General features: G+C 40.2%; 1 protein-coding gene across 1 annotated transcript; it reads right to left on the bottom strand.

Moving 5' to 3' along the window:
- Positions 1–504: 504 nt before the first annotated feature.
- LOC103919897 (glycerol-3-phosphate acyltransferase 3-like) lies at positions 505–17,844 on the bottom strand. The gene is made up of 12 exons (XM_009327489.1): positions 17,689–17,844; positions 10,452–10,524; positions 8,560–8,830; positions 7,326–7,400; positions 6,554–6,643; positions 5,532–5,625; positions 5,132–5,247; positions 3,691–3,746; positions 3,256–3,341; positions 2,335–2,463; positions 1,084–1,163; positions 505–619 (listed from the first exon to the last, which is right to left on the bottom strand). The coding sequence occupies exons 1-12, from the start codon at positions 17,842–17,844 to the stop codon at positions 505–507; spliced, it is 1,341 nt and encodes a 446-aa protein (XP_009325764.1).
- Positions 17,845–25,768: the final 7,924 nt, after the last annotated feature.

Below are 25,768 nucleotides of genomic sequence, written 5' to 3'. Positions count from 1 at the left end.
CCTCTGACATCCAACACTTCCTCTCCAACTTGCAATTCAGAAAACGTATTTCGGTGAACTGCTTAATGTCTTCCGACATCAGGAGACCTATCTCTACAGCAACACAGTGATTGTGGCTCACAGGAAAACTGCTAGTCCAAGTCATTGATAGAGGCTAGGAGTACAGAGGTGTTTTATTACTAGTTAAGAAGCTACCATTTAAGTCTTCAGGGTAGCACAAAGATTTTAAAACTGGTGTTTTAGGTTTTAGGAACCTAGGTAATTTTATTGCAGATTCTTCTCACTCAACATTGGAGAGAATTTTACTAGTATATTGTAAATCTTCCTATTTATAAAATGATATCCTTGTTTAATACAAAATACTATCTCTTTATGGTTTCCCTGCTGTGTCATATGCAAAATATCTTAGAGGGACAGAAGGAAAATATGTCGGTTTTAATATAAAAAATAGCCCATTTTCTTGTTGAGAGAAGTCATGGAAGAATGAGATAAAATAAATACCATTTAACAAATATTTCCGTTTCCCACAGATCCATTTTCTATTACTATCTGGCAATATTTTTTCTGTTGCTCTTCCTTGAAAGACTCTTTGACCTTTTTCCTTTTCAGTCCCCCATCCCTGAAAGATACAGAAAAGAAACAGCCTTGAGCTCACTTCAGGGTCAAGGCAGAAAAACGTTACAATATTTAGACTATGGAGTCAAAGGAGTTTTCACCCTAAATGTTGGCTTTTTCAATACAATACTAAGTTATCTGTACTGCCAAGACTTACCACACAACACAAGCATTGCCCTTCCTTTAATCCAGCATTTAACAGGCAAGTTATTTTCACCAAATACTACCTGCTGGCTAGATCCACCTGTCAGCTCCGTTTCTCTTTTTATATTATATTAGTCTATTTATTCTAGTGGAACTGTTCAAGGAATAAAGTAATATTTTCTGACTCAGAGTCAGTAAGGGTGACGGAGTACAGTCCAATCAAAGCAAATCTGGAAGAAGTTTTAGAAGATTCCAGGCTAATGTTTCAGAATACAGAACACCTAAATATGCTTTAAACCCAACCTCAAGGGTGTTGCTTCTTACCAAGGAAGCACAGACATTCCTCCCCGAGCAGCAATGACAGCCTTGACTCTGTTGGCAAAGTGAACAGCGTCTTCTTCTTCCTGAAAAAAATATACGAATAATTTGCTTTGCAACTTAAACATTTCCTCCATGTCTCACTTAAAGAGATGCTTTTTGTTGGACAGCAGGCACTTGGGTTTACGCCAGGCCCACAAGCCAAACGTGACCTGCAGGGCAGTTCCAGCTGGTCCTGGGGAACGCTGCCTGGCTTGCCACCATTCGGTGCCAAAAAGAACTAAGTGAGAGGCTCTGTGGTTTCTGGGGCGATCTCAAACAACACACAGCATGAGGTCACAGGTCTGGCCAGAGCAGGGGATGCATCTGTTCCCAGTACTTCAGTATCAGTCTGAAGCTGGGAGGGAACGCACCGACAGGATCACCCTTGGAGGAGATGGGGTGCCTTGAACAGGGTTGGGGCCTGGTGCATTCAGGATCAGCAAATTATTGTGAGTTCACAGGAGTCTGTCTGCCCAAACTGCAGAGGACTGAAGATAGATGCATTACAGCAGCTTCCCTGCCAAGACTAGGGCTGAGCAAAGACCAGGGTAGGCAGTACCAAACTAGGGCATTACTGGAGCAAAGGCCTTGACCACTTTGTCAACATCAGGTATCCAGGGGCAATGGGCTGAGAGGTTGTGCCAAGTTATGGGGTAAAGCTGCTGGGCAAAGGATTAGCTAGATATTCTGCAGGGCTGAGAAACAAGGAGGTGGGAGGAAGCTGTGCAGATGGAGGTAGAGGGGAGGGGGGACACAGAAGGCAGAAGCACCCCAGTATGGAGTAAAGGCCTGAATCTTTTACTCCAGAAGCGATACATAAAGGGAGGTTAAGTAGGCTAAGGGGCAGGACTCCTACCCAGGCTAAGGGGCAGGACTCCTACAGCATAAAACCACATTTCAACATCTCTTCTAGTCTCTGGGAGCAGAGGAAAGAAGGCAGCTACACCCACGTAAAGAAGCTGTTTGGGAGCAATAGGGAGCATGGTACAGAAATGTCTGAATATCTGCAAGAGTAGTTTTTACTTGAAGATAACTAACCCATGTATATCCGTGCTCACTTAATTTTAAGACTACAGTGTTGCTTTCTGGCCTTTGTCCTTTAAGTTGTCAATAAAGATTCACAAACATAACGCCAACACACAGTGCATAGTAATGCAGACTTCCTCCCAGACAACATTTTATGAGCATTTTCAAAACATACGAAAGCGTAAGTACCTCTTTGACCATTGGTGGCAGGTACCACACATTACAGACAATAGCCCAGCTGGTCATCACATTAAAAACATAGGTCATCATGGAATACTTTGTGCTGTTCCAGAACGCATCTCCAAAGCGGGGGTCATACTGGAAGACAAGAATAATAAGCAAGAGAGCATGATCTGCTACCTTAGCTTAAATCACGTAAGCTGCTCTTTTTTGGCCACAAAGTTACAGTTCAACTTGTTAAATCAGGGGCAAATTCAATCACACCTCCTAAAAGCAGCAGTAAATTCAGAGTAAAGCTCCACATTTCAACATTTATTACAAGTTTGTAAGAGTTAACCTTTACAAGCAATGCAGGACCCCAAACTGTGACAGTTGGGGGTCACATTGAAACACATCTCAACTATAACAAGATAGATCTACTCAAAATGTAAAGATTTGTCATCTACAGCATGCTGACTACAAAGGTTTCCTTGAAAACGCCCACACCAGTTTTAACAATTTCCATAAAATTAGGCAACATTATAGTTCCAGAAAAAGTAACTAACATATCTAGAGTTAGGGTGACTTGGCTAAAGCTACTCAGAAAGCCTTGGAAGTGCCAAGAAGTGCCTTTATCCCCAGAGCACACAAGAGCCAGGAGCGCTAGGACAGAAAGAGCAGGCAGAACTGAACACGCAACATAGTAATTGCAACTGTGCTTTTCAGGTTGCTCCTAACCAGTTGTAAAGATACTCAGTGAAACATTGCCCATCTTGCAGTTCAGTGCAGTACATTGCACACCATGAAAAGATTCCGTTTCCTCAGGGCTTATTCAGTACCTTATTCACAAAGAACAAACCCCTTTCTAAGGTTTACACATGAACAGCTTCTCTGACATGAGAAGCTTCTGCAAATAACCCTTCCACGTTTGGGAAACTGCAGATAGGTTACCTTGATTGCTACTGGATGGATGGTGCCTCCGACCTCAAAGCTTCCCTTCTTAAACATCATTACTGATGTGTTGTTTATGCAGGTACCTGGCCAGAATTAATACAGATGAAGAGTTTAATCCACTCTAAGAGAAGTATCAGCAAATGACTCCTAAACTGTCTTAAGGAGACTTAAGTTGCTAGAGGAGAAAGTAAGCTTTAGTTCTGAAACATAATCCCAGAGCCTGTTCTCTCTTCCATTATGCTATACACTAAAGCAAATAGACTGCCATAAAAGTGTTGTAAAATACTAGAATCTGACTTTTAATATCTCACAAGAGCTAATTAATTCTACAGACTAAAAACAAACACCTCACTTGTAAAGACTGGGTATAATAAACTGTACTCAGTGGCAAGAAGTGAGAAGAGCAATAAAATCAATATAGTTGTTTCCTACCTTCCGGGAAAATTAAAATGGGTAGTTTGGCCTTATCTGCAATGTGTTCTCTAATTCTGTGGAGAGAAAATAAAATTTCAGTGTATACTTCGTATTTGTATTTGGCCAAGAATCTAAACGTCCATTACCTCTTACATAGGACAAGAAAAGCCCTCACCCAATTGCCCTTTGCCAGTCAGTAGCCTCAGCCAGGATGTATGCTAGTTTCAGGCCTTTATCTCCAAGGTTCTCTCTTGCTAATTGCAAAAGTAGGTTTTCTACAAAACTATGCAGTTTTATTTCACCATTTTAACCCAATTAACACGAAGCCAGAGAACGGTGGTACTTGAAGCACGTAAAAATCACTTCCCATTTATCTTTGACAGGTTCCAGCTTTGAACACAGTCAAATTTTTCTTTTGACTGAAATATATTCCATATTTCAAGTTTTCATGCAGTTCATAACATCAATTTTATATGTATCTAACGATTCTCCACATCTAGTTAAGAGATAGGCCACTATTTTACTACATTTGCTGCATCACTTAAACAAATGTATTACCACTAAGCAGATTACTGACACAAAAAATCTGTTGTTTTCTGAGACACCTGTCTTCCCTATGACTCAAAGACATGCAGTTCCTGTCCAGTCTGCATTAAAGAACAAAACCAAAACATCAGACATCAAAAAACCAGAGAGAATGATCAGCATGGGGGGATCTTCTCCATTTTTCTAAGGACAAACTGTCATAGACACTTACTTAATGTCAGGTGCGTTGCACCCTATTTCATGAAGATTTAGGATGACCAAGAACAGTCTCTGTAAACACCTGAGAATATAAAACTGGCATACTGAGTCAATCCTGTTCGTGTCCTTGAAGTCCAACATGCTGTCTCTGCCAGGAATCAATACAGCAGGCCTGGAGAGCAGTATAGGCATTAAGCAAACATATTAAGACACTTCTCCAGGATGCTCTTCCAGCTTCTAGCAGTTAGGTGGTACCTTGGTCTTTTTTTGTTTGGTTGGTTTTTGTTTTTTTGCGCTACAGTCAGCCTCCCTTTATCCTGTACTCACAGCAGATATAATCAGCTTCGATGCTCAGAGCTGTTGAAAAATGTACCAGGGCAAGGCATGATCTGGAAAGCAGATGTGCTGACAGAACTCCGACTTCTGTCCTGACATCCCAAATCATCAGCCTCGGAACTGAATGAATAGACTCCTGCCTGCGGCAGGCAGGGCAATTGTGGCAATGTAAAAATTCCCAGAGGTTACAGGGCAAATGATCAGAAGTTCAGTAGATTATTGCTACTTCATTGATGGAGCAGTTCCAAACCTTACACTGATGACAACCTACAGCTGCCCACCAAAGAGAGATGCAAGGTGACAACAGTCTCAACGCATGCTTGGACCTCACAATTACTAGACCTGACGGGACAATTAAGCAAACATCTCACTACCTTACTTTTTCCTCACCAGATGACGGTCTTTCATTTCTGAGCGTTCAAACAAAACATGCTGAGTGGTTTGCATGCAAGATTTTTGAATAAGTCCCAGAAGCCCTCCATGTGCCTGGCCAACCTGCAAGCCCAAAAGAAACTGGTTACTATGCAAACACACACACACTTAAATGATAAAATTCTGAACACAGATGCATCAGTTTCTAAGCTCGTTCACAAATGATAGGAATCCGCTCGGTCAAAAGCGTGCACATACCTGCCTGTGTCTATTATTTTGCAGTCCTGAATGCAAGTTTGAATGCTATCAAATCCCACTCTTTCTAGCAGTAAGTTTATCCTCTTACCCAACACTACCTCTATGGGCATCTCAACATTACCAATATTTACTGACTCTCTTGTTCATACCAAGGAATAGCATCCATCACTGGCGAGGATTAGAACATCTAATGGAGACGTGTGGTTGGCTACACAGATGCCTCCTTCCTGTGGTCTGTTTTCCCTGCAATGACAACCATAAAAGTAATTACTTAGTGTTTATTCTCCAGACTACAGGCCACATCAGGTGGCCCATCCAGTGAGCATACATCCACAATAGAGACTCTCAGTGACAAATGCATTTCAGGCACACAGCTTATCTGCAGATCCATAGGAAGTGGAAGAACACAAAACATTTTAAAATACTAATATTACTATGATAAATGTTAAAACTTCTAGCAGTACATTACAGCAGATAAGTCACCTTCCCTCACACTTTCAAGAGTCCCTTCACATTTCAGTAGTTTTGGCATTTCACCAAAACCAGATTTTCCTTTTACCTGAGAATACGAGACTTCATTGGAGTAGGCATTTTAGCTGCATACATTACCATTCATAGAGGCATATATCAAAGAGTATTTGGACACTAGAACTCTAAAAGCGAAGACACTAGAGCATGATTTTGCTTGTTTTCTAAACCACAAACAAAAAAATATTTCAGAAGCCTCCATTACATAAAGCTCCACCACTAAGCAAGCAAGATATTACAAAAACTTACTGAAATACCATCCATAACTACTTTAGGAGAGAGCATGAAGAATTAGTTACCAAACAAATTGGCTAATAGAACAGCTGAACATTTTATGGTGATGTTCTTGCATGTGATTATAACGCATTCATGGAAAACACTGAGAAAAATATCTAAGTGCATACTCAACCAAGAACACAGCACCACTTCACCTTTGCATACCCTGCCAATACACAACAGAAAACATAGTAGGGCATGCTAACATCTTGACAGAGTCTAGATGATCCAAACAGCTTCTTGGGTCTAGTTGCATCATCATAGTATCTGTGCAGTAATGCAATAAGAACCCCGCTCTGAAGCTTGAGACATTGAGTACTGTAAGAAATCAATACCAAACCAACGGGAGCAGGGTGGCGTCACTCACCTGTTGTGGAAGTGAACAAGACCACTCAGACATCGGACACCTAATGTGGCACATATCATCTGAACCTGATTGCTCAGCCAGCATTTAACTCTGAAAGAAATGAAGCCACGCATACATTTCCAGTTCTATGTAGTCACTCACAGAACAATGCAATGTAAACTCTCCAAATTATTCCCAATAGCTGTTATTACAAAGACCATATTATGAGGATTCATTGCACTAACAATGCCATGCAGGAGGACCTTATTGGGTATCAAAGATATTCTTGTTCTATTCTTCTACTGTAATCTATTATAAACCCACCAGATTCAAAGCAGAGAAAATAATAGTCAGGGTTTTGTTTTATAGATTTTTCTCTGGAAGCAACTGCTATTCACTCATTCATTAACATTAATTTAATGTAAAAATATTTAGCTGGTGAATCACGTTTGAGTTTTTTGCACTGACAGGACATAACAATCTCACAGTATTAATACGGGATTGCTCAGGACAGATGATTTACTTGCCCTATTCTGACTCAAGTAGAGCATACTCCATTTTCCACTCTAAGACACGCTTCCAGCAGTATCTATCTGGCTTACATTGTATGTCCACTTTCAGATGCCATTGCCATACTCTCTCTCATAATGCTCTATGAGTTTACAGTAGAGAAAAAGTCACCCCATGATAGTCCACATTAATCCTCCAGACTCAAGCAGTATATTCCAACACACTAATTCAAATCCTTAAAGAAATAAAAAAGAAATGGAAAGAGCCCTCAGCAAACACCTACCTGCCATTTGGAAACTGTCCTACTACCGTAGTGGCCGAGACCAGCAAGAGGATGGTGAAAACAGCCAAGCAGACGCTACAAAGTAAAATAATCCTAATTAAATGCTAAGAAGCAAAACTGGAAGAGCAAGCAAGAAAATATTTCACTTAACCCTTTGATCCATTTCACAATGCTTCCCTCCACCATTAATAGCATCTAACTAGCAATACAAACCAGTTAAGGCCAACAGGATAATATGAGCATGTGTTTTCACTCCATTAATCCTCCACTGAGTACAAAACCTCGTGCTGCCTGAAGCCTATGTTCCAAAAAGCACCACACCCTGATCTGAAGCTATCACATGGTAAAGCAGCCATTATGTGCAAAGAGGACAGTGAGTAATGGCTGGTGTTCTTTAATGCAGATGAGATTTCTCAGTGCCAAAAGGGACTCATCATTTCATTTTTAACAACCTATCCAGAAATTTCAGTACCTATTTCCACCCCAAGCAGTAAGCTACTATATAATCATGAAAATGAAACATCATTGGTTACTAATGGCTGAGCAAAACCAATATTGAAGCCATTTCTACATAACTGTTGTCTTCTTAAGCTGCATATCTAAGTTTACACACAGGCATATGTGCTCTGCTATGTCATTGACTGGTATGAAATCCCTCTATGCACTGCAGCTATGTTTTAAATATACTGTCCTCCCATTGAAGGAATAAGAAATTTTAAAAGCTCCTGCTCTTTACAAGAACGCATGACTATTTGCAACTGTTTGGTCAGTATGATGAAGGCTGGTTTTGCTTAAAAGAAAATTTTAAAAGTCTGAAAATTTAATACATTCCAAGTGGATGTCCCTTTTTTCCATCCAGCCCTGTGCTCCCTGAACACCGGCTTTGCTTCAAATCCCAAGTGTTCAGCATACAGTCTTCCTGTCTCTTAGACAGGTAGAGTCTGATCCTTCCAGTTGAAAGAGTTGAAACCTAACAAAAAGATCTCCAGATCAGTTCTATAAAGTTTTGCTGGATTTTAAAAACAAATTAATTACTAATAAAACATACAGAACATGAAAAATGTAGATCTTCAGAACCTTTTTCTTCTTTTAGGGATATTTGAGTTTCGATGGCATCTCAGAAAACAAAGTCATGCCAGGTTCTCCTTTCTGCACTAGTCAATAGCATGTTAGTTCAGGTCTTTTGTAAAAAGTAACATGAAAAACAGATCCCAGCAAATTACATCTGGCTCACCGAAAAGGCATCAGGAGACAATACCGAATTAGGATCCCAATGACCCACACAACAGTCAGTTGCCAGCTGACATGGTGCAAGTTGGCATTGGTTCTGCTGAGGAGATTCCAGGACACCAGCTCCTCAGAGGAGAACCGTCGAGTGACTTCGTCTTCTGCAACTGCCTCACACCCCTTCTTGGAGAAGTACATAACATCACCAAGGTTGAACCGTCCTTGGCACTGGCCAGCAATCTCCTCTTCCATGGAGGTTTCCTCTCTCTGGATGATTCCTGCATGAGGAAATGAGTCTTCCGTCCACACAGTGGCATGGACAATACAGATTCCAAAAAGAGTAAAATACACGTACTTTTTAGATTTTGTTCTCCTCCTACTCCAAGCACCATAATTGCATTGTTATGCCTCATTTACATACTAGCATTTAGTTCCACAAGTTACTTCTCTAATCCTATGCCATATACCACCACTAAATTGTTGAAGAAAAGAGAACAGCATCCAGAGCAAGCTACAAATAAAACCTTGAGCACACCACCTACTTGATTGTTATTTACTAAACCACAGATGTACAGACACCTAGAAACAGCAACAGTGCACTGCCAAGATTGCAGACCCCTCCTAGAGCCTTGACTCAAATTCAGGCACTGTTTGTGTAGTTGTTCTTGCTGCTGTTGATTAGTTTTACTCTCCCAGCTGTAACAAACACCTTCCTCTGGTATTTTCTCAGAGCTTTCTCTCTTCCCCCGTGCCTTCTCCTTTAAGAGTCACCTCACTGCCATGAAGCTTCAAAATGTCTAGATTTCGCCCGCCCGCTGAGACATATATAGTGTAACACAGAAGCATTGTGCAGGAAGAATGACAACACATTCATGCTCCATATCTGTAAAATTACACTTCATAGGACAGTCACACAGGAACTCTCAGTGATGTTTGCTGAGGTCACTCTGAGACCAGGTTCTTATCTGGCTGGTTACAGTGACTAAAATTGTGTTGATTCATACCAGCTAACACTTGGCTTTTTTGTTTGCCCTTTTCTTTCCTTTTTTTTTTGGGGGGGGTGGAGGGGGACGGTATTGGATGACATTAAATATGCATTATTCAAAATACATTTAATTTATCTTAATCAACATACTACCCCCTGATCAGAATCACAAAACTTTCCTCCAGCTGCACTTCAGTCAAACCTTCAATGTCCAGGAAATCATCAGACCTGAAATTCATTAGCTGACAAACCAAGCAGCCTACGTGACTAATGACTAAAAATGGCACTACAAGTAAAAGGATTACTATGAGAACTTAACCCAATCCCCTTTGGTCAAAGAAGAAATGAAAAATAGTTGGGAAGAGGGGAAAAAAAAATTATTCTCAGATTTTATCCCCATGCCTAGAGAAGAGTGCCAATTGTAACTGTGATCCGTGGGAAAGTGTAGTTCCTTTACTTGAGAGACCCTGGCTTTTTACATGCTAGGAGTTAAAAGAAGCAAGAGAGAATCCATACAGAGCAATGTCAAGGGCAAAGAATACTCATTCCTCCTAATCTTGTAAAGGGAGAGCTGATGCAGTCAGAAAGTACAAAATACTCATGAAAACGGGGACAGCTTCCCAAATGCTTATCAGCAATGTCTTTCGATACCCACACTAGTCTCTAACACCTTTTTTTCAGAAGACTCAATCATTCACAGATTATCTTGCTTATAACATACTTAAGGTCTCTTTTGTAGGTTTGTAACTTCAGCAGTTATTTGCCCATCAAACTCCATTTTGGCCATTCCAGTTTTCTTACTTAACATCAGATGCCATTTATGTTTCTGTTTACTCTTTTCTAGGTAAGATATTAAAATAGTTGCCTTTTTACAAGATGAATAGTGCTGTGTCACCTTCATTCAGAGATCTTACCCGTGGAGATTAAATTTTCAAGTGCCAGCGCCTTCTGCTTTTTTACTCCCTCCTCAATCTGCAGGGTGGCCCACTGTTCCCAAAACAAGAAAAGTAGATGTTGATGGTTTTCATTTCATCATTTCCAGGCATTCTGTAATTACCTTAGGTGAATTGTCTGAGCCTCTTTTATTGAAGGCAGGTCTTAGATTTTCAATTTTTCAAATTCAGCCTGAAGGCTGTCCTGCACGCCTCCTGTTTCATTTGTTACATAGATTACCTTTTGTCATTTTCAGGAAAAATTGTTTGGCTCCAACTTCTTTTCAGGACACAGGCAGTTGTTTTTTTCCTGGGGCCCCACAAATTACTGAGCTACCTAAGAGACTCTATGAGGTCCATGGGTCCAAAACTCTCCCTTCACCAGTTAGCTTCAGGCAATAGAATGATGCAAAACACTAACACTGACATTACACACATGCTAGAAAAATAGATCTAAAAATGGATTTTAATGAATAAGAGAGATTACCTCAGTTTTAGGGCATTCATGCAGTTTCTGTTAACAGAAAACAGAGGAGGGACCATTTCACATCCATAGTATTTCTGAAGTAGTAGTTTTGGTAATGAGCCTTTGCCCTTCCCTGTCTTTACCTTTTTGAGCTAAACCAAGTTTCTCCTCCCTGTGCAGAGCAGCATAAAACTCCTCCGTTAGTGAAATCAAATATACCAATATGCCTATTTTTTGAAGTTTTCATAGTTTTGAATGTTTTCATCATACATATATAGACATATAAATACTAGCTCTCGTGAGTACTATACCTGCCCATATTTATGCCAAGATATCTGCCCCAACAAAGGACACAGGATGCTTGCGTGTAGGCTTTGCTCATTATTAAGGAATCAGTGACCCACTCAACTTATGTTCTCACCTGCTATTAAGGCTTCCCACCTACAACAGATAAGGATACATCCTTCTGCTTCAGAATAAACTCTTGCTAAACAGTTTATTTCCCTCTTACTGACATGCGCAGCCATTTAAATCACCACGAAGCTTATCTCAAGTCTTCACCACATTTCATCGTGTTGCCTATGCCAACAACATCAACTAGCTTTTTGCCATCCTTAAGTTTTGCATGCTCTCTACCAGCTCCTTCTGTAGCTATTGAAGTTTAAGTCAATAACAAAAAAGGGACACTTTATCACAGCGTAATTAGGATATTTTAGCTACCCTTAGGTGACTTTTTTTTTTTTACCAGCCATCTTAAAAGAAAAGAAAAAAGAGAAAGCAGAATAGGCAGTGATGTGATATAAACTCCATGCAAACCATCTGTTATAACACCATAAAAAAAAAAAGCAGACCTTCATCTTGTCTATACTTTCCAATTATTCCCTAGGAAAGGTAAACTGGTACATCATCTGTCTCAATCTTTTGCAGCACACGGAGAGTCATTCAGAATTGGGGAGCCAGAGGATGTCACGAAAACAGCAGCCCACACACTGAGAAATAAAAGAATATACGGCACAGGAACAAGAATGTTGCAAAAGAGAGTAAAAGCAGACATGTGGCAAACTTAACCTCTTTATAATGTACTGCTGGTCCTCACCCCTTCCCCAATATCCTTTAGGATAGTTACATGGCATGAGGGAGAAAAAAAATAAGTCACCTAGCTTGGCAAATAAAGCCCTTTGCCTTACTCTGTGCTTTGCTGTCTCCTGTCTACCACCTTTATCTTGCCCATCATGGTCCTCCTACATGAACAGGCACCTGCCAGTTGGCAAGCACTGCCAGAAATGAGCTTGCTCATACTGTCCTGAAGGATTTGGAATACCTCAAAGGAGGCTGGCTTTTGAATACCAGGTAGAAAAAGGGTGACAATCACTGACCAAGCTGACTCACAAAAATACGTTAACTAATTCAAATGAGCAAGACAAGTCAAAACCAACAACAGTTTATAAAGTTTACTAGTAAAGTATACTAGTAACTACCTCATAGCACAGAAAACAGTGGGACAAAAGTGGCAGCCTGTAATTAAATAGTCAGTCAAGGCTACAAAGGCAGAGGACAAGGCAGATGAGGAAGAGCTTTCAATAGGTGAATGGTTACACAGGGCTTGTTAGCTTGGAAAAGAGCTGGCTGAGATGACGTATGACAGATGTCTACGAAGTCTGGACTGGCACAGAGCAGGTGCACAAGGAACAGTTATCCGTTTTCTCTTCTAGTACAAAAACTGGCGAGCATCATATGAAAGTGTTAGGCAGAGCGTGTGAGCAAGAAAAAGGTAATATACTTCCACAAAACACAGTTAAATTGTGGAGTTCATTGTCCAGGACATATTGCCAGAGATCATCTGAAATGGGAGCAGTTACACAGAAACATGGATGAAAATCATCATGGGACACAAAACTCTCCTAATTCATGAATCGGCACAGGAGGCTGAAGCAACAAGCAGCTGGGAGGGTATTCCTGGCAATATGGCTGTACAATCATGCAGCTCTTAAGCTTTTTACCAAGCAATTGAGTTGTCTCCTGTCTAAGCCAGGCTATCTGTCTGGGTCAAACTCTGGACTGACCCAGCAGAGTAGTTTCTATGTTGTTCTGCATTTGGTAGCATCTGTAAGTTTGTTTTTAAAATATGAAATAAGGCTTTGTGATCACCTTTGTTTTGCACAGTATTGAGACAGAGCTGTCATGCTGGTCTTTGTTGCAAAACAATAATGAAAGGATGTTTTAAATACCTTACAAAAACACAGATGTTGCAACTAACACAGAATTTAAGCATTAAATGGAGCAACTTCATTCCTAAGTTTGCTGACCAAATGAGACCTCGGGTGCTGTGCTTTCCTCCCTCCCATTTCTGAAGTGATGAGGACACAAGGAGTCCAAACATCCAGCAGGTGATCCCATCTGGAATACTGAAAAACTTGACAGCTTAACTCCAACAGCCCGTTTGTTTGAGGCTTCCTATAATTACATTCTGAACAAAGTAAGAGTGCCTAATACTTCATTATATTAATTACTTTCTTCATAGTACATGATATGAAAAGCTATACAATATGGAATGTTCATTTTTTAAAGTCTCACTTCTTGTGGTTTTTCCTCCCTTTTTCCTTTTAAGTACAGTTTTGTGTGTTGTTCAGTACTCCATTTTTCCATACTGTGTAATAATTCGGTTTTGCCTCTCTTCCTCTATGTTCCCGTATTTTACTACCTCTTCTTCCACGTTCTCACAAAAGCTATTTCTAATCACTCATTACACTGTTTTTTTTCAATCCTCTTCTTGGCTTTGTTCTCATGTGCGACAAAGGCCTTGGGGTAATTATTCCATGTAAAGTCTTCCAATATAATTACAGAGAGAAGGTCAGTAGGTTTTTAGTGCAAGCTAAAATCACCATCTAAGATCAAGCACTTATGACCTTTTCATCCAACAGTCCTTTCTGTCTGGCCTCATTTCCCCTTTCACATCCCAAACAAGAACCCAGATTAAATGATCTGCATATTACGTAGCAGGTCTGAGAGGATGTGCAAGCAGTGAGTCTCCACAATTGGACGGTGAAAAGCACTCACAAATCTCCTGGCTGCTCTAGTGAGGGCAGATGAAATACGTTGAGAAGGGTCCCAAACAAATGTTTGGGATAAAAAGCACAAGTATCATTTCTTTGGTTTTTGATATAGTGGCTAGCTCAGGATAACCATGTATTTGAAAGCACAGCAGTGAGCTGTGGGTGTTTACAGCGTATTAGCTACCTCAACGTACAAGTGAGCTACCAATTCAAAGAATACCCACAATTACTAGCTGGGTGATGTCTTTCCTACATGCAAGTATTTCTCAAGAAACAACAATACTTCAATTTCAAACAGAAGCTCAGATCTCATAAAATTCCAGAAGATTCTTGTCAAATGGAGCTACAGCTGTTTAACATGTTTATTTGACTTTCCACAGGACTGCGAGAGCATGATGTAGATTCCATTCTAGCAAATGCATTTTCTTTTGCAGCTGCAACACTAAAGAGCTGGAATAATATCCCTAGCACAGCTTTGCTAGTATTGTCATTTCCGCCAAACCCCATTACAGACAAGCAAATAAAAAGCTTAGAGAAAACACGTTATTTCACAAATAAAAGCTTACAAGCATATGGGAAAGAATAACCCTATCAGAAACCAAACCAAATTAATCTTTATAATTTCCAGAAATATTTTAAGGATAAATGAATGGTAATAATAGTAATTATGGGCTAACAGTTATGCAATTGAGAAGTTATGTCTTGGAGATCTTTTACTATTATACTATCCATATGTCCTCAAAAAAAAAGAAAAAAAACCACACAAAAAAAAACACCAAAACAAAAAACCACACAAAACCAAAAAACCCACAAACAAGAACAATCACCCCCCAAATTTTCAAACCTTGAATCTTGCTTTTGTAAAAAGGTTTGTTTTGTTTCTAAAAAACAAGTATCTAGATTTCTTGATGGAAAAGCAGCAAAGGGTACGAATTCTTTCCATACATAGATTACATCTTGCCCATTTGTTCTAGTCACTGTTCATACTGCTAAAACACCTCAGTGAAGTCAGGAAATTAAAATGACTTATCTCATCATATGCCACCATTACTCATTGCTTAGTAATAGATCTGCAAACTTGGGCTTTATCCTAAAACACCTAGAGCTCCCAGCAAATTCAGTAAGGGCTACAGATACGCTTTCTTTGAAAACACAACTTCGAAAAAATATCTTTTGACTTTAAAGTCCTTGATTTGAGTCTCTACTCTTATTTTTCTCAAATTGACAAAACATGAAGGAAAATAAAACATGTTTTCCCTCTGCCTCCAATTTGCGTAGTCATTTACAGCTGTAAGAAGCAAATATAAAGTGTTCTCAGGTGAGAAGTTTTCTATTAATTTTGCTAGTCTACATAACAGACCAAATCAAATGCAACACAATGGAGAATCCAGTCGTAGTGCTCAAGGTTGGATTTTTGCTGAAACATCAACCAGTTGTTTGGTACTTCCTAGAGCACTGATATTCCTGCAGTACAGTCAGTAGTGTGCTAATACATGACTAAACATCTGTTCTCAGTATTTTCAGCATAGCTATCCAGTAAGGCATTCTATTTCACCATTCGGGCTAACAACAGGAACCAAGGATGGCCTTTGTGCATTACCCTGTTAGCAAGAACTCAGGTAGATAATGTCACAGCTAGAAACAAGTCGAGCTTCGCTAGGCTATCAATGTTGAGTCGTTCATTTCTTGAACAAAGGGCACATATAAGCCTGCTCTAAAGCTAACTGTATCCCAAGCAGCAATTTCAGCCACATTCTGGTGAATGAGCCGCAGGATGCCAAGAATAGGCCCAGCAATTGTATGCACAAGCTTTAACCCAACATTTCCCAGCCCTACCCTTACTTCTGAAGAGCCAAGCGGGCCACAGCACAAGCACAGACCTAACATTCCCTCCATTCTCTCTCCCTCCCATTTCCCACCGAGATAGCTCTTAGTTACTCTTTTGGCACAATGAGAAGCATTTGAACAATACTTCAAAGAAAACAGCTGAAATTAATCGTACAATGAAAACAGAGGAAAATTGGAAAACCCTTTTTTGCCCACAGGACAGTTAGGGAACAACTTTAAACTAAAGCACAAAACAAGCCAGTCTGAACTGCAGTACCTGAAGCTGTGCTCTTCCTGTTGTTAGCTGCTGCGGCAATGGGGAACTAGACATAAAAAGCTATATCTGATCACATAACAATTAACTTAATTACTTCTTTTTTGATAAATTAATCCTCCACATTATGAACACAAAATTAGCATGCTCATAACGTGTTACGAAAACTGTGGAAAGAAAAACATTTAAGGTGCTTTTCCAAAGAGAAGTGCCTTCCTATATAAAGCACCCACTGAGCGGATCAAATGTCCTTCAAAGTTGGGAAAGGCACAGGGGACAAAAAAATACAGAAGTTATTTTAATATCTGCCAACTGAGTAGCAAAGCTGTCCAAAGACCCCTCAGGTTTGTGTCTGATATGAGAGCGCCTGATGAAATCAATTCCAAGTGCCACAAGCCTCTCACTCAGGGTACCAATAAGAATTTAATTAGCATACCACTGGCTGATTAAAAAAAAAAAAAGTATCACATATAAAAGCCAATATTACATATAGCCACTGCAGGCAGTCATTTCCCATTGACATCAGTATCTGAAAAAAACAAGTAACCCCTGAAGTTTGCAGTCATGCACACTATGCTAAATGACATTCATACAGCTGAAGACAGTCCCTGTCCCTTAATCAGTATTGGGGAAAAAAAAAAAAAGAGACAGAAAAATTATAAGACGGAAGACAAAATTAGCATGGTAAGATGGTCATGATATTAACTATATCACATTGTTACAGACGTTCTACTGCACAAATAGATGGCTCTAACAGCTTAATAATAGTAATAGTAACAATACTAGTAATAAGTTTTCTGCCACAAGTAGAAAGTATATTCATGAAAAGCAGATTTATGCCGGAAAGACAAAGTTAATCTACTGGAAAACGGAAACGCTTCGCTGTTCAATATGATGAATTCACAGCACCTACTTTTGGCCACTGATGGATATGAGAAGTCAGACTTGATAAATTAAATGCAATTCTGGCTTATTAAAAGCCCCAGAAAACTTTTACTGATATCAGCAGTAAGAGGTTCTTAGCCATGACCTGTTCATCTCTAGGAAAATTACACTTTTATAAGGTTGAGTGGATTCCTCAAGTCTCATACAGCAGAACTTGTGACTGCTGGATCCCCCAGATTTATAACTGGAAGAAGCAAACACACACAGTCAGTATTCTTACCTAGAACAGTACTCATTAATACCATTAAAATAATCCAAATAAAACCACTGAAACTTATGTACATCTAAAATACATGTTCTTGTTATTTAGCAACTCTCATAAACTAATACATCTTTTTATTTATATTTGACTTGTCACGAGTATAGCATGAAGTATTCTAACCAGCTTGAACTAGAAACAATATATCATGGAATTTCTACTTTAACCCAAGAAAACCTCAAACCAGCACCAGATTATAACCCAGCACATAACTAGATATCATTAAAGACACCATTTAAAAGAACTATCATGTAAGTTAAAGCTGCAAACACCACATCCAAGTTAACAGAGTTCTTTCTGCTGACTTTTATGGCATCTATATCAAATGTACATATTTTTATTTTTTTATTAAACACATCCTATAGTAACTCAATTTAACTCAATTCTCAACTTACCTCTAATATTTTTATTACAATTTTCACATAGAAATGAGAAATCCCCAATGACACTCTAAACATCGAAGGCAACAAGACTAACATCACAAACAAAATCATCCAGATAGACAAAATCTTGCCCCCTGCAAGGCCATGGCCCTCTCTATTTTCTTCCATACTCGCTCCTTCAAAATGCCAACCCGCTGCCTTCCTGAGAATATACGCTCATCTGCAATGGAGAATCCAGCAACTTCAAGAGACAGAGGCAAATAAAAATTACACATTCTAAGAGCCAAAGCTATCTCTAGGAGAAGGCTACTGCCCTCTGAAGCCTGCTACCACAGATGCTCTCAATGATAATGTAATTTCTACCCCTTGTCCCGCCCTAACTCCACCCACTTCCTTTTAATTGATAAGCATTTACTCACCAGATATAATACAGGGGGGAAGAAAGAAAAAACATGGTAAGTAATAATATATGTTAGGTAAGAAGGTGCTACTAATAAGGAAACCTGTCAATGTGTCAACTAGTTTTCACAAAGCGTCCCACCAAAAAAATTACAATATAGAACCAAGTAGGTATGGTTTTCAGACTGCCTAAAATCTTCTCTTCTAAAATTCATTTAATATACATGAAGCACTTCAACTGACATTTGCTCAAGTTAGTGACTTATTTAGTCAGACTTTCTACTTAATGGTGAAATGACTGCCTCGTTTTGGTATTTGATGAAAGGAACCAAACTGAGGCTTGAGGTGCAGGTCAGGCTTTTTTATTTTATTTTATTTTTTAATAACACCTGTGAAATGGAGATGCAAATTTCAGCAGGCAGTATAAAATAATAAAACCTGGTCCCTCCACTGCTCTACAAGAAATTAGCCAAACTGTATTACAGGGTTATAAAATGCACTGTGGTGAAGTAACAAGTCACCTACCTTTGCATCTATTCAACTACAGAATTCAAATACAATAGATAAGCAGGTTTCTCCTTCTATCCTATCAAATGTCAATAATTTAATTGAGTATTTTTTAGGAAAGACCCAGTTCAGCCCCTTACACCGACCCCTCTCCTGCCTTTTTTTATGCATCACAGAAGAAACAAAGGTGAATAACTGTATCTCTAGAACCTAAGAGGAGCCCATCAGCTGCTCATTTACAACCTTATCACAGCATAAATTAACTAACCTTGGTGGAATGAGCATTTAGGGCATAACTTCCAAGATAGTAATATGCTAGTCCAGAAAAGATATTTCCTTTACACATGCTTACATTAGTGTGTTTGTCTAAAGCTGGGGCTGTCCTTTTAAAATATCCCCATTCCCATGTACCGTTGTTTGGTTTGTGTTGTGGAGCGGCATCGGTACATGCAAACTGGATTCCTTAGAAATGAAAGCAGACCCAAAGATCCTCCATAGAAAGTGCACCCAATACTCTCCAGTCAGTAACAGAAGCACAGATATCAGAGTGGGCTGCACCACCACTAAGTCTTTTAGTTTATACCATGCACCCAGGCAGGCTCCTGACATGATACAAGCTCACATGATATCATGACGTGCTTCTTGTGCCATATAATGAGTCAAGTAGCTTTGGTGCTGCTTCAGATTTGCTGCTGAAAGCCATCCCTCAGGTCTTTGTAACTACATGGCATCTTCTTTAGCAATCTAACTTTTCTTTTGCATCTTCTTTTCATTATTTACCTGCTTTACCTTCTCTCCCCTTGCTGACCTCTTTCTAAGCCTTCTGTATCTTCTACAAAACCTTGCTGGTTTGTTTTTCAATTGTTTCTGCCTTCCCATTGCTCTTTCTCTCAATGGCAACCTCAGGCCCCTCTCTCCCATTACACTGCTGCTGCCAGGCACACCATTACCCACTATTTCTCACCTGCCTCACCAAAAGGCTCTAGCTCTAGGCTTCTCTAGGAACAATGTTTCATTGTTTGTAAAACAGCTTTGCTCACCCACTTCTGTTTAGCTACCATTCCTTACATTCTCATTTCTGGTCTCTTCCACGAGTGGCTTGCCCTGCTAACCCACATCCCCTAGGGTGGTATATGGTAGAGAGCTGGATGAGTGGGCATTGATCCTCTGGCACAACGCAGCACATCTCCGAATAGCTACCTTCAGCCTCAGCACAGGGGATCGCTATGCATGTCATCTGGGTGCTAAAAACTTTGTGGGCGGGAGGGTGGAGGTAGTTTCTGGGACCTGATTTGAGGCAGGAAAGGTGGGCGAAATGAAGTATTGAGAGCACACCAGGAAGTAATAGGAAGGTGTGGTGACTCTCTTAATGGGATGCCTCAGCAATAAGCCTAGGCTCATAAAAGAGGGATCATTTCTTAAAAGCAGAGAGGGAAAGACAGACTCCCCTACTCTGGGGGGAGGAAGAAGAGGTTTCCTTCTCCTGAATGAGGGAGAATTGTTTTCCATCGTGCAAGACCTTATCGTTTGCACTGCCTGTCCAATCCTTACAAAGTCATATTCCCTGCCGCACCAGGAGCACAGACAGACACTGTAATTCTTCTCTGCCACTTTCTAAAAAAACAGAGAGCAAGCGAACCCCTCCCATGCAAACCCCTCCATCGTGCTGAATGATGGGACTGCAGCCGTTTGTCAGCTATAATTTTCCCTGACAAACCACTCAGTCCAAAACATATGAGGTTTTCTGAGGGCTGCCGAGACAGCTATCACAGGCATATCAAAAAAAAAGCAGAACAGATTTGGAGGGGGAACAAATAAAACAGAGAGGCTTTGGCAGTCTATTGCTTTTCACCCAACATGTCACATTTGCCACACAGCAAAAGACAATTACTACACCCATGCCACTCAGTTTGCTCCTGGACACGCAGCACTGCAACAACCCACTGCAGTGAAAGCATCACTTGGAATTCATGGGCCAGTCTGGGAGCCCCAGCCCCTTACAGGGCTGTGAAAGAGGAGGCCATAGGGATGGCATTCCCACATGAAGTGAAAGAAGATGAAGAGTTGCTAGTAGCCTCTCTACTGAGGTGGTCAAACTATCTAGCCCAAAGGCGCTACAAGATCCATGTGGCCAGGTCTCTTATTATCTTTATTCTTTGCTTTATCCACCTTGTACCTCCTGAAATCATGCAAAACATTTCAGTGTTCTTACTAGTCTATTGCAAACCTTTAATGTCACATGGTTTGGAGGATTAAAAAAAAAACAAAAAACGAACACCAAAACCACCCAAACTAGGAACGACACCAAAATCAAGAACAGCCTCTACGTCTACCTTTTAACAGTATGGAATAAAAATTCCAATGCAATGGAAAATTGTCCCAAAAAGCACTAAAGCATGAGCTTGAGTACTGGAATTGGTCCAGTCATGACCAAGGAGTTCAGTTTTGGTTAATTTTCTGCCAGAAGTGGCTGGCAAAGCTTCTAAAACATCTTTCTGCTCTTGGGATCATGAGCATGGAAACAACTGAGACATGGTGGTCAAAGCAGGTCTACTTCTTAACTCCAAAGCACTCAGGATTGCTATAGAAGTAAATCCGGACTTGAATTGTATCTCTGCCCTGTACGAAGGTGATGCACTTGCTTGTGATGTGAAGAAGAAAGGAAATTCTTTATTTCTCCAGGCAATTCATAACACAGCTTCCTATTTTCCAGTCAGAAAGTTGGCATAGCTTATTACACCCCCATCACAGTCATTGATTTTTTTAATTATTTCAAAAGAACCACTGAAATGTACATGTTTGTCAAATTCCAGTATGAATAGCTATGCATCCAACACTATGAGCTGAATAACTACAGTTTGTGAAGGGGCTATACAAAACTCCTTGGCACAGTAATTTCTTTAAGAATTAGCTCTGCCATCCACTGACTAAACAGAGCTTCTGCATGTCATTACTCTGCCCTTCTTGTGATTATCCCTCTTACCAATAGCCAGCCTGCTGCAATCATGTCCGTTTTGAAGCCGGAAGACATACTTTATCCAGAAGTGTGAAGGTATTGCAAATAATTCAAATAAACATGCAGCAACAGAATGTAGTTTCACTCATTTGTAAGGTCCAGCAAATAACAGCTGATGAATTTATACCAAATAACTACAAGCACTTTTTATAATGAAGCACCCTCTGTCATGAAAAGTCACAAGACACTTAATGTGCAAAATTCTCTGTTCATTTGGAAGAATGAAATCCAACTTAGAAGAAAGCAATGCTGGTGACACAGGATGAATTCAAGAGCAAAGCTCCTTTAATTCAATGAATCTCAAATTGACACCTGCAAGCGTAAGAAATTCACTTGAAACAATGAAGATATTCCTGGTCCCCTACAGATATGAGAAGGACATGGAGTAGTTGTCAGCTGCCTACTCTCGGCTCTTGATCCTTGAGGTCATTCTACTAATTTCTTATTATTAGGCAATGTTTTGCAATTGTCTGAGGGAACCAGAATTACGACCCATTTATTTTTCACTGCAAGGAAAAGCAAACACAGCACTGACCTCTGCCTATCTGTAGCACCTTATATGGAAGGGTTAAATTGGGTATCAACAGCCTTTTCCTGCACAGGAGTGGCTATACAGCAGTCATCTTTCAAGCAGGTGCATATACACTGTAAACGGATAAAAATTGCAATAGGACATAACAGCTTTCAAGGAGCGCCACTATGGTTTTGCCTTCCCTCTGATATGTTACCTACTGTGGACACGGACTGTAAAGAACACTCAGCATGGCCTCTAAAGAGAAGGAACCACACAGTCACAGAAATTTTGGGAACTGCTCTTTCCAGGTATGCCTCCTTCCTGTCCAATACTAACTATTCCAGTGACTCCAGAAGATCCCTGGAGGGATGTCATAGAGGAGAGTTTGCAGCTGATACCAGCCTGCCTTTCTTGTAATGCCTTTCTTATCAGACTACCAGAAAATCATATGTCCCTAGCAGATACTGTTCCAAAAGAGCACTGAACCATCAACTTCAGCCAGGTGGTGCTTCAGATGTTGAAGTAATACATTCCCTACATGTAAACAAAGAGATATTTCTACCTGAGGCAAATTACAATAGGCTCCATGACTATCAATCATGGTCAATCTTCTATCAGTTGATCTTCTTTTTTACAGTAAATATACACGGTATATTGTTTACCTGTTTTGAACTGCAACATGATCAAAAGCTGCTTACATCTAGAAGTACACCCTAGCATTGTCATTATGCACATGAAGGTATTACTATTGCTAAAATTGTTCCTCTGACTCCAGTTGTAGGGCTCCCTGGTATTTCTATGCAAGTTTTGCCATGCTACAAAGACAGCAAAGCAGACTGATCTACTTAGAAAAGCCCTGTAAGTCAATGACACAAAGTCAAAGAGAACAAACCTGGGCTGATTTCCCAGCATCTCTTAACATCCAGGGGTACCAGGACTGTATTTTGCAGGATAAGAAAGTCTTTCAAACAGGACTGACCAGAGCAGAATTACTGCACTCCAGTAATTCTAATGTGTGTACTCACACAGTACAAACTACTAAGAATACCTCTTTTTCGATAAAACTTTTACCAGCTATAACAAAAAAAAGGCCCTTTTGGTTTTTGCTTATATCTTCTCAATGTTTCAACCTCACATTCAGCAAACTCCTCACCTGATTGCTACTCAAGGGTGAAATAATCTCTGGTAGTTTTGTTTCGATTTTTATCAAGACTGAGGTTCATGCTTCACTTGTGGAAAAATCCTCCAAAAGGCCAGAATAACCTTAAAGATCACCTATTGCATGGTAAGCAATGTCAGGTGCAATATTTATTTATGGAAACCACACTGTCTTCATGCACTAAAGTGCAAATATCCACTCTGCATTCATACTCTAAGTGATCTATGTCTGCTGCTCTTTAGGTCTGCGCAGATCCCATCTACGCCACTAAACAGATCTGTGTTTATATCTGACCGCAGTAAGATAGTGCTATTTATGGTTTATCTTTGGCCATCAACAGCTGAATTATGAAAACATTGAAGAAGTATGTTTAAGTATTGTATCACTCATTAAGATGACTGTAACACATTTAGCTCTGACCACACAAGCATTATTGTTTCCATGCGAGATAAATGCAACAATTACAGAACCTCGCTTATCATATCCTGTAGCTTACAACAGGCTTGCGTCTTTGTATCACAAAAGCAGGAAGTCCACTATATGTTCTGACTACATTTGTTTGCCTCAGCAATGTATAGATACCCATCAGATGTGTAGGCATTACATGACAGTCAATATATCTCTCATATATTGTCAATATAAATCTTGTATATGGTTTGTGTATCATCGATGCTGAATGTAATAGAATAATTTGTCAATGTCCAACGTTTATTGCATTGATTACATGCATAAAATTTTCTCACAGCTCTGGCTGAGGAGTGACTGCAATCACAGCACAGGGTCCTTTGGGGCTATTTCTGAAAGATGTCAGCATTCATGTCCGCTTTCATCATTTTCTCCACAAACGGCTATGAAAGCTGGTCATATCCATCTGTTCTTTTTGCCTCCACCATGGCAACGTGGTCCATAATGGAGTCATTTGTTGCAATGTATCACTTCAGTTGTGTTGTACTTATTACCCATTTGTTTAATACCATGTGGCCTGCACTGCAAGAAATGCATGCTAGCTCTTTCCCATTAATCTTGTCAATCATTCTGTATCATCTGGAGACTCATCACCCCCTTATTCAGAGATATAGATCATTTATGAGCATGTTGAGAAACAAAAGTCTTAGCTGGTTCCTTTCTCCCCTGTGACAACAGGTAAGAATCACAACAATTTTTCTCTTCTAAATATTGGCACCATTCACATATATTTTAAATAATAGTTAAGGAATTTTATTTAAATGTAAATATGCCAGAACTAACCATTCTCCTTCTAAACCTTGCCAACAAATTTTAAGGGAAAAGAAATTGCACTAAAAAGGTTAATTTTATATGCAACCTAAAAATACAGGCGTGAGACCCCAAAATCGTGGAAATACCTCTTGAAAGACCACAGGAGCATACATCCTATTTCAGGAGTTAGGAAATGAATGTCTAAGGCTAAGAATATGCTTACCTATAGTCCTGGTGAGGGATGAAATCAAACATTCGCTCTCCTGAAGTGAAGGGGAAAAACTCCTGGGGCCTTTAGACCAGATCTCTGATCACATTTCAAAGAATGCTGTCACTTTTAACTCTCCCTTCCTGAAATTTTTTTCTAGAGCTTCCTTCTGGCTGATATGGTCAGGAACACCTGCTAGAATGTGAAAAAATATGTTACTACAAATATTAAAAAGAAGTAAAATGTGACTACTGAAAAAAGACAAAACATACATTCTGCAAACTCAGTCTATATCTTAGGAAGAAGTCATACAATTTACTGCTGTCAGATCTTTGTTTAGCATTATCATTTTATTACTTCCTTATCACAATTTATTAGCTTATTAACTCAGAAGATTCTCACTACGATCCTAAACAGTACAGCGCACCTCCAGACATACTCACAGCTGCATGTCCTGTTTCAAAAGGTACAACCATGTTATAGATAGCAGCTCAGCCAGTGCCATGCCTCTTCAATATTGCAGGCCGGCGTGACACAATCCTCCCACTCCGAGGACGTGAATACAGCTCACTCCACCCACACTCCCAGCTGGATGATGTGGGCCAGGCAGCTCAGTTTAAATGCTGTTTTGATGCTTTACTAAAGCTCTTAGTGCAGATCAATGAGGCGTGTCTATAAGCACTGATCCCGACTTTCAGCCTGGAGCTACGTCAGGTCCCAGAGCTTGCAGGCAGGTGACTGGCAGGCATCACTGAGGCCAGGACACCTCGCCTTGCCCTCAGGAACAAGCCCTTGCTGCTGCACCTGCAGTCCTTAGCTCCAGAAGCCATCCCTGAGACACAGGGGGTCTCAACAGCCTTCCTAAATGGGAGCATTGTTTCACCTTAAGGGTAAAAACAAAGCAGGAATTTAGACTTAAGAATTACACCATTTAGGGCAAACCGAAAGGGTTGGTTTTGCAGTGCCTCCGGGCAGGAGGCGGGAAGAGGCCGGGAGAGCGAGGGAGGGTTGAAGCGAGCGCGGTGGAGGTGAGGGCTGACGCCGCGCGGGAGGGCAGGTGGTGAGGAGAGC

Source organism: Pygoscelis adeliae, unplaced genomic scaffold (assembly GCF_000699105.1).
Source record: "Pygoscelis adeliae isolate BGI_AS28 unplaced genomic scaffold, ASM69910v1 Scaffold157, whole genome shotgun sequence".
In the NCBI taxonomy this organism is placed as follows: domain Eukaryota; kingdom Metazoa; phylum Chordata; class Aves; order Sphenisciformes; family Spheniscidae; genus Pygoscelis; species Pygoscelis adeliae.
This window is presented reverse-complemented; position numbering and strand designations above follow the sequence as displayed.

Bases quoted from the DNA above. Each gene is read 5' to 3' on its own strand.
- LOC103919897 (XM_009327489.1), bottom strand. From the start codon at position 17,844: ATGGAAGAAAATAGAGAGGGCCATGGCCTTGCAGGGGGCAAGATTTTG. The intron at 2,464-3,255 runs GTAACCTATCTG...CTTGTCTTCCAG, and splicing joins TCCATCCAGTAGCAATCAAG to TATGACCCCCGCTTTGGAGA. The intron at 1,164-2,334 runs GTACTTACGCTT...TATTTTTTTCAG, and splicing joins TGCCACCAATGGTCAAAGAG to GAAGAAGAAGACGCTGTTCA.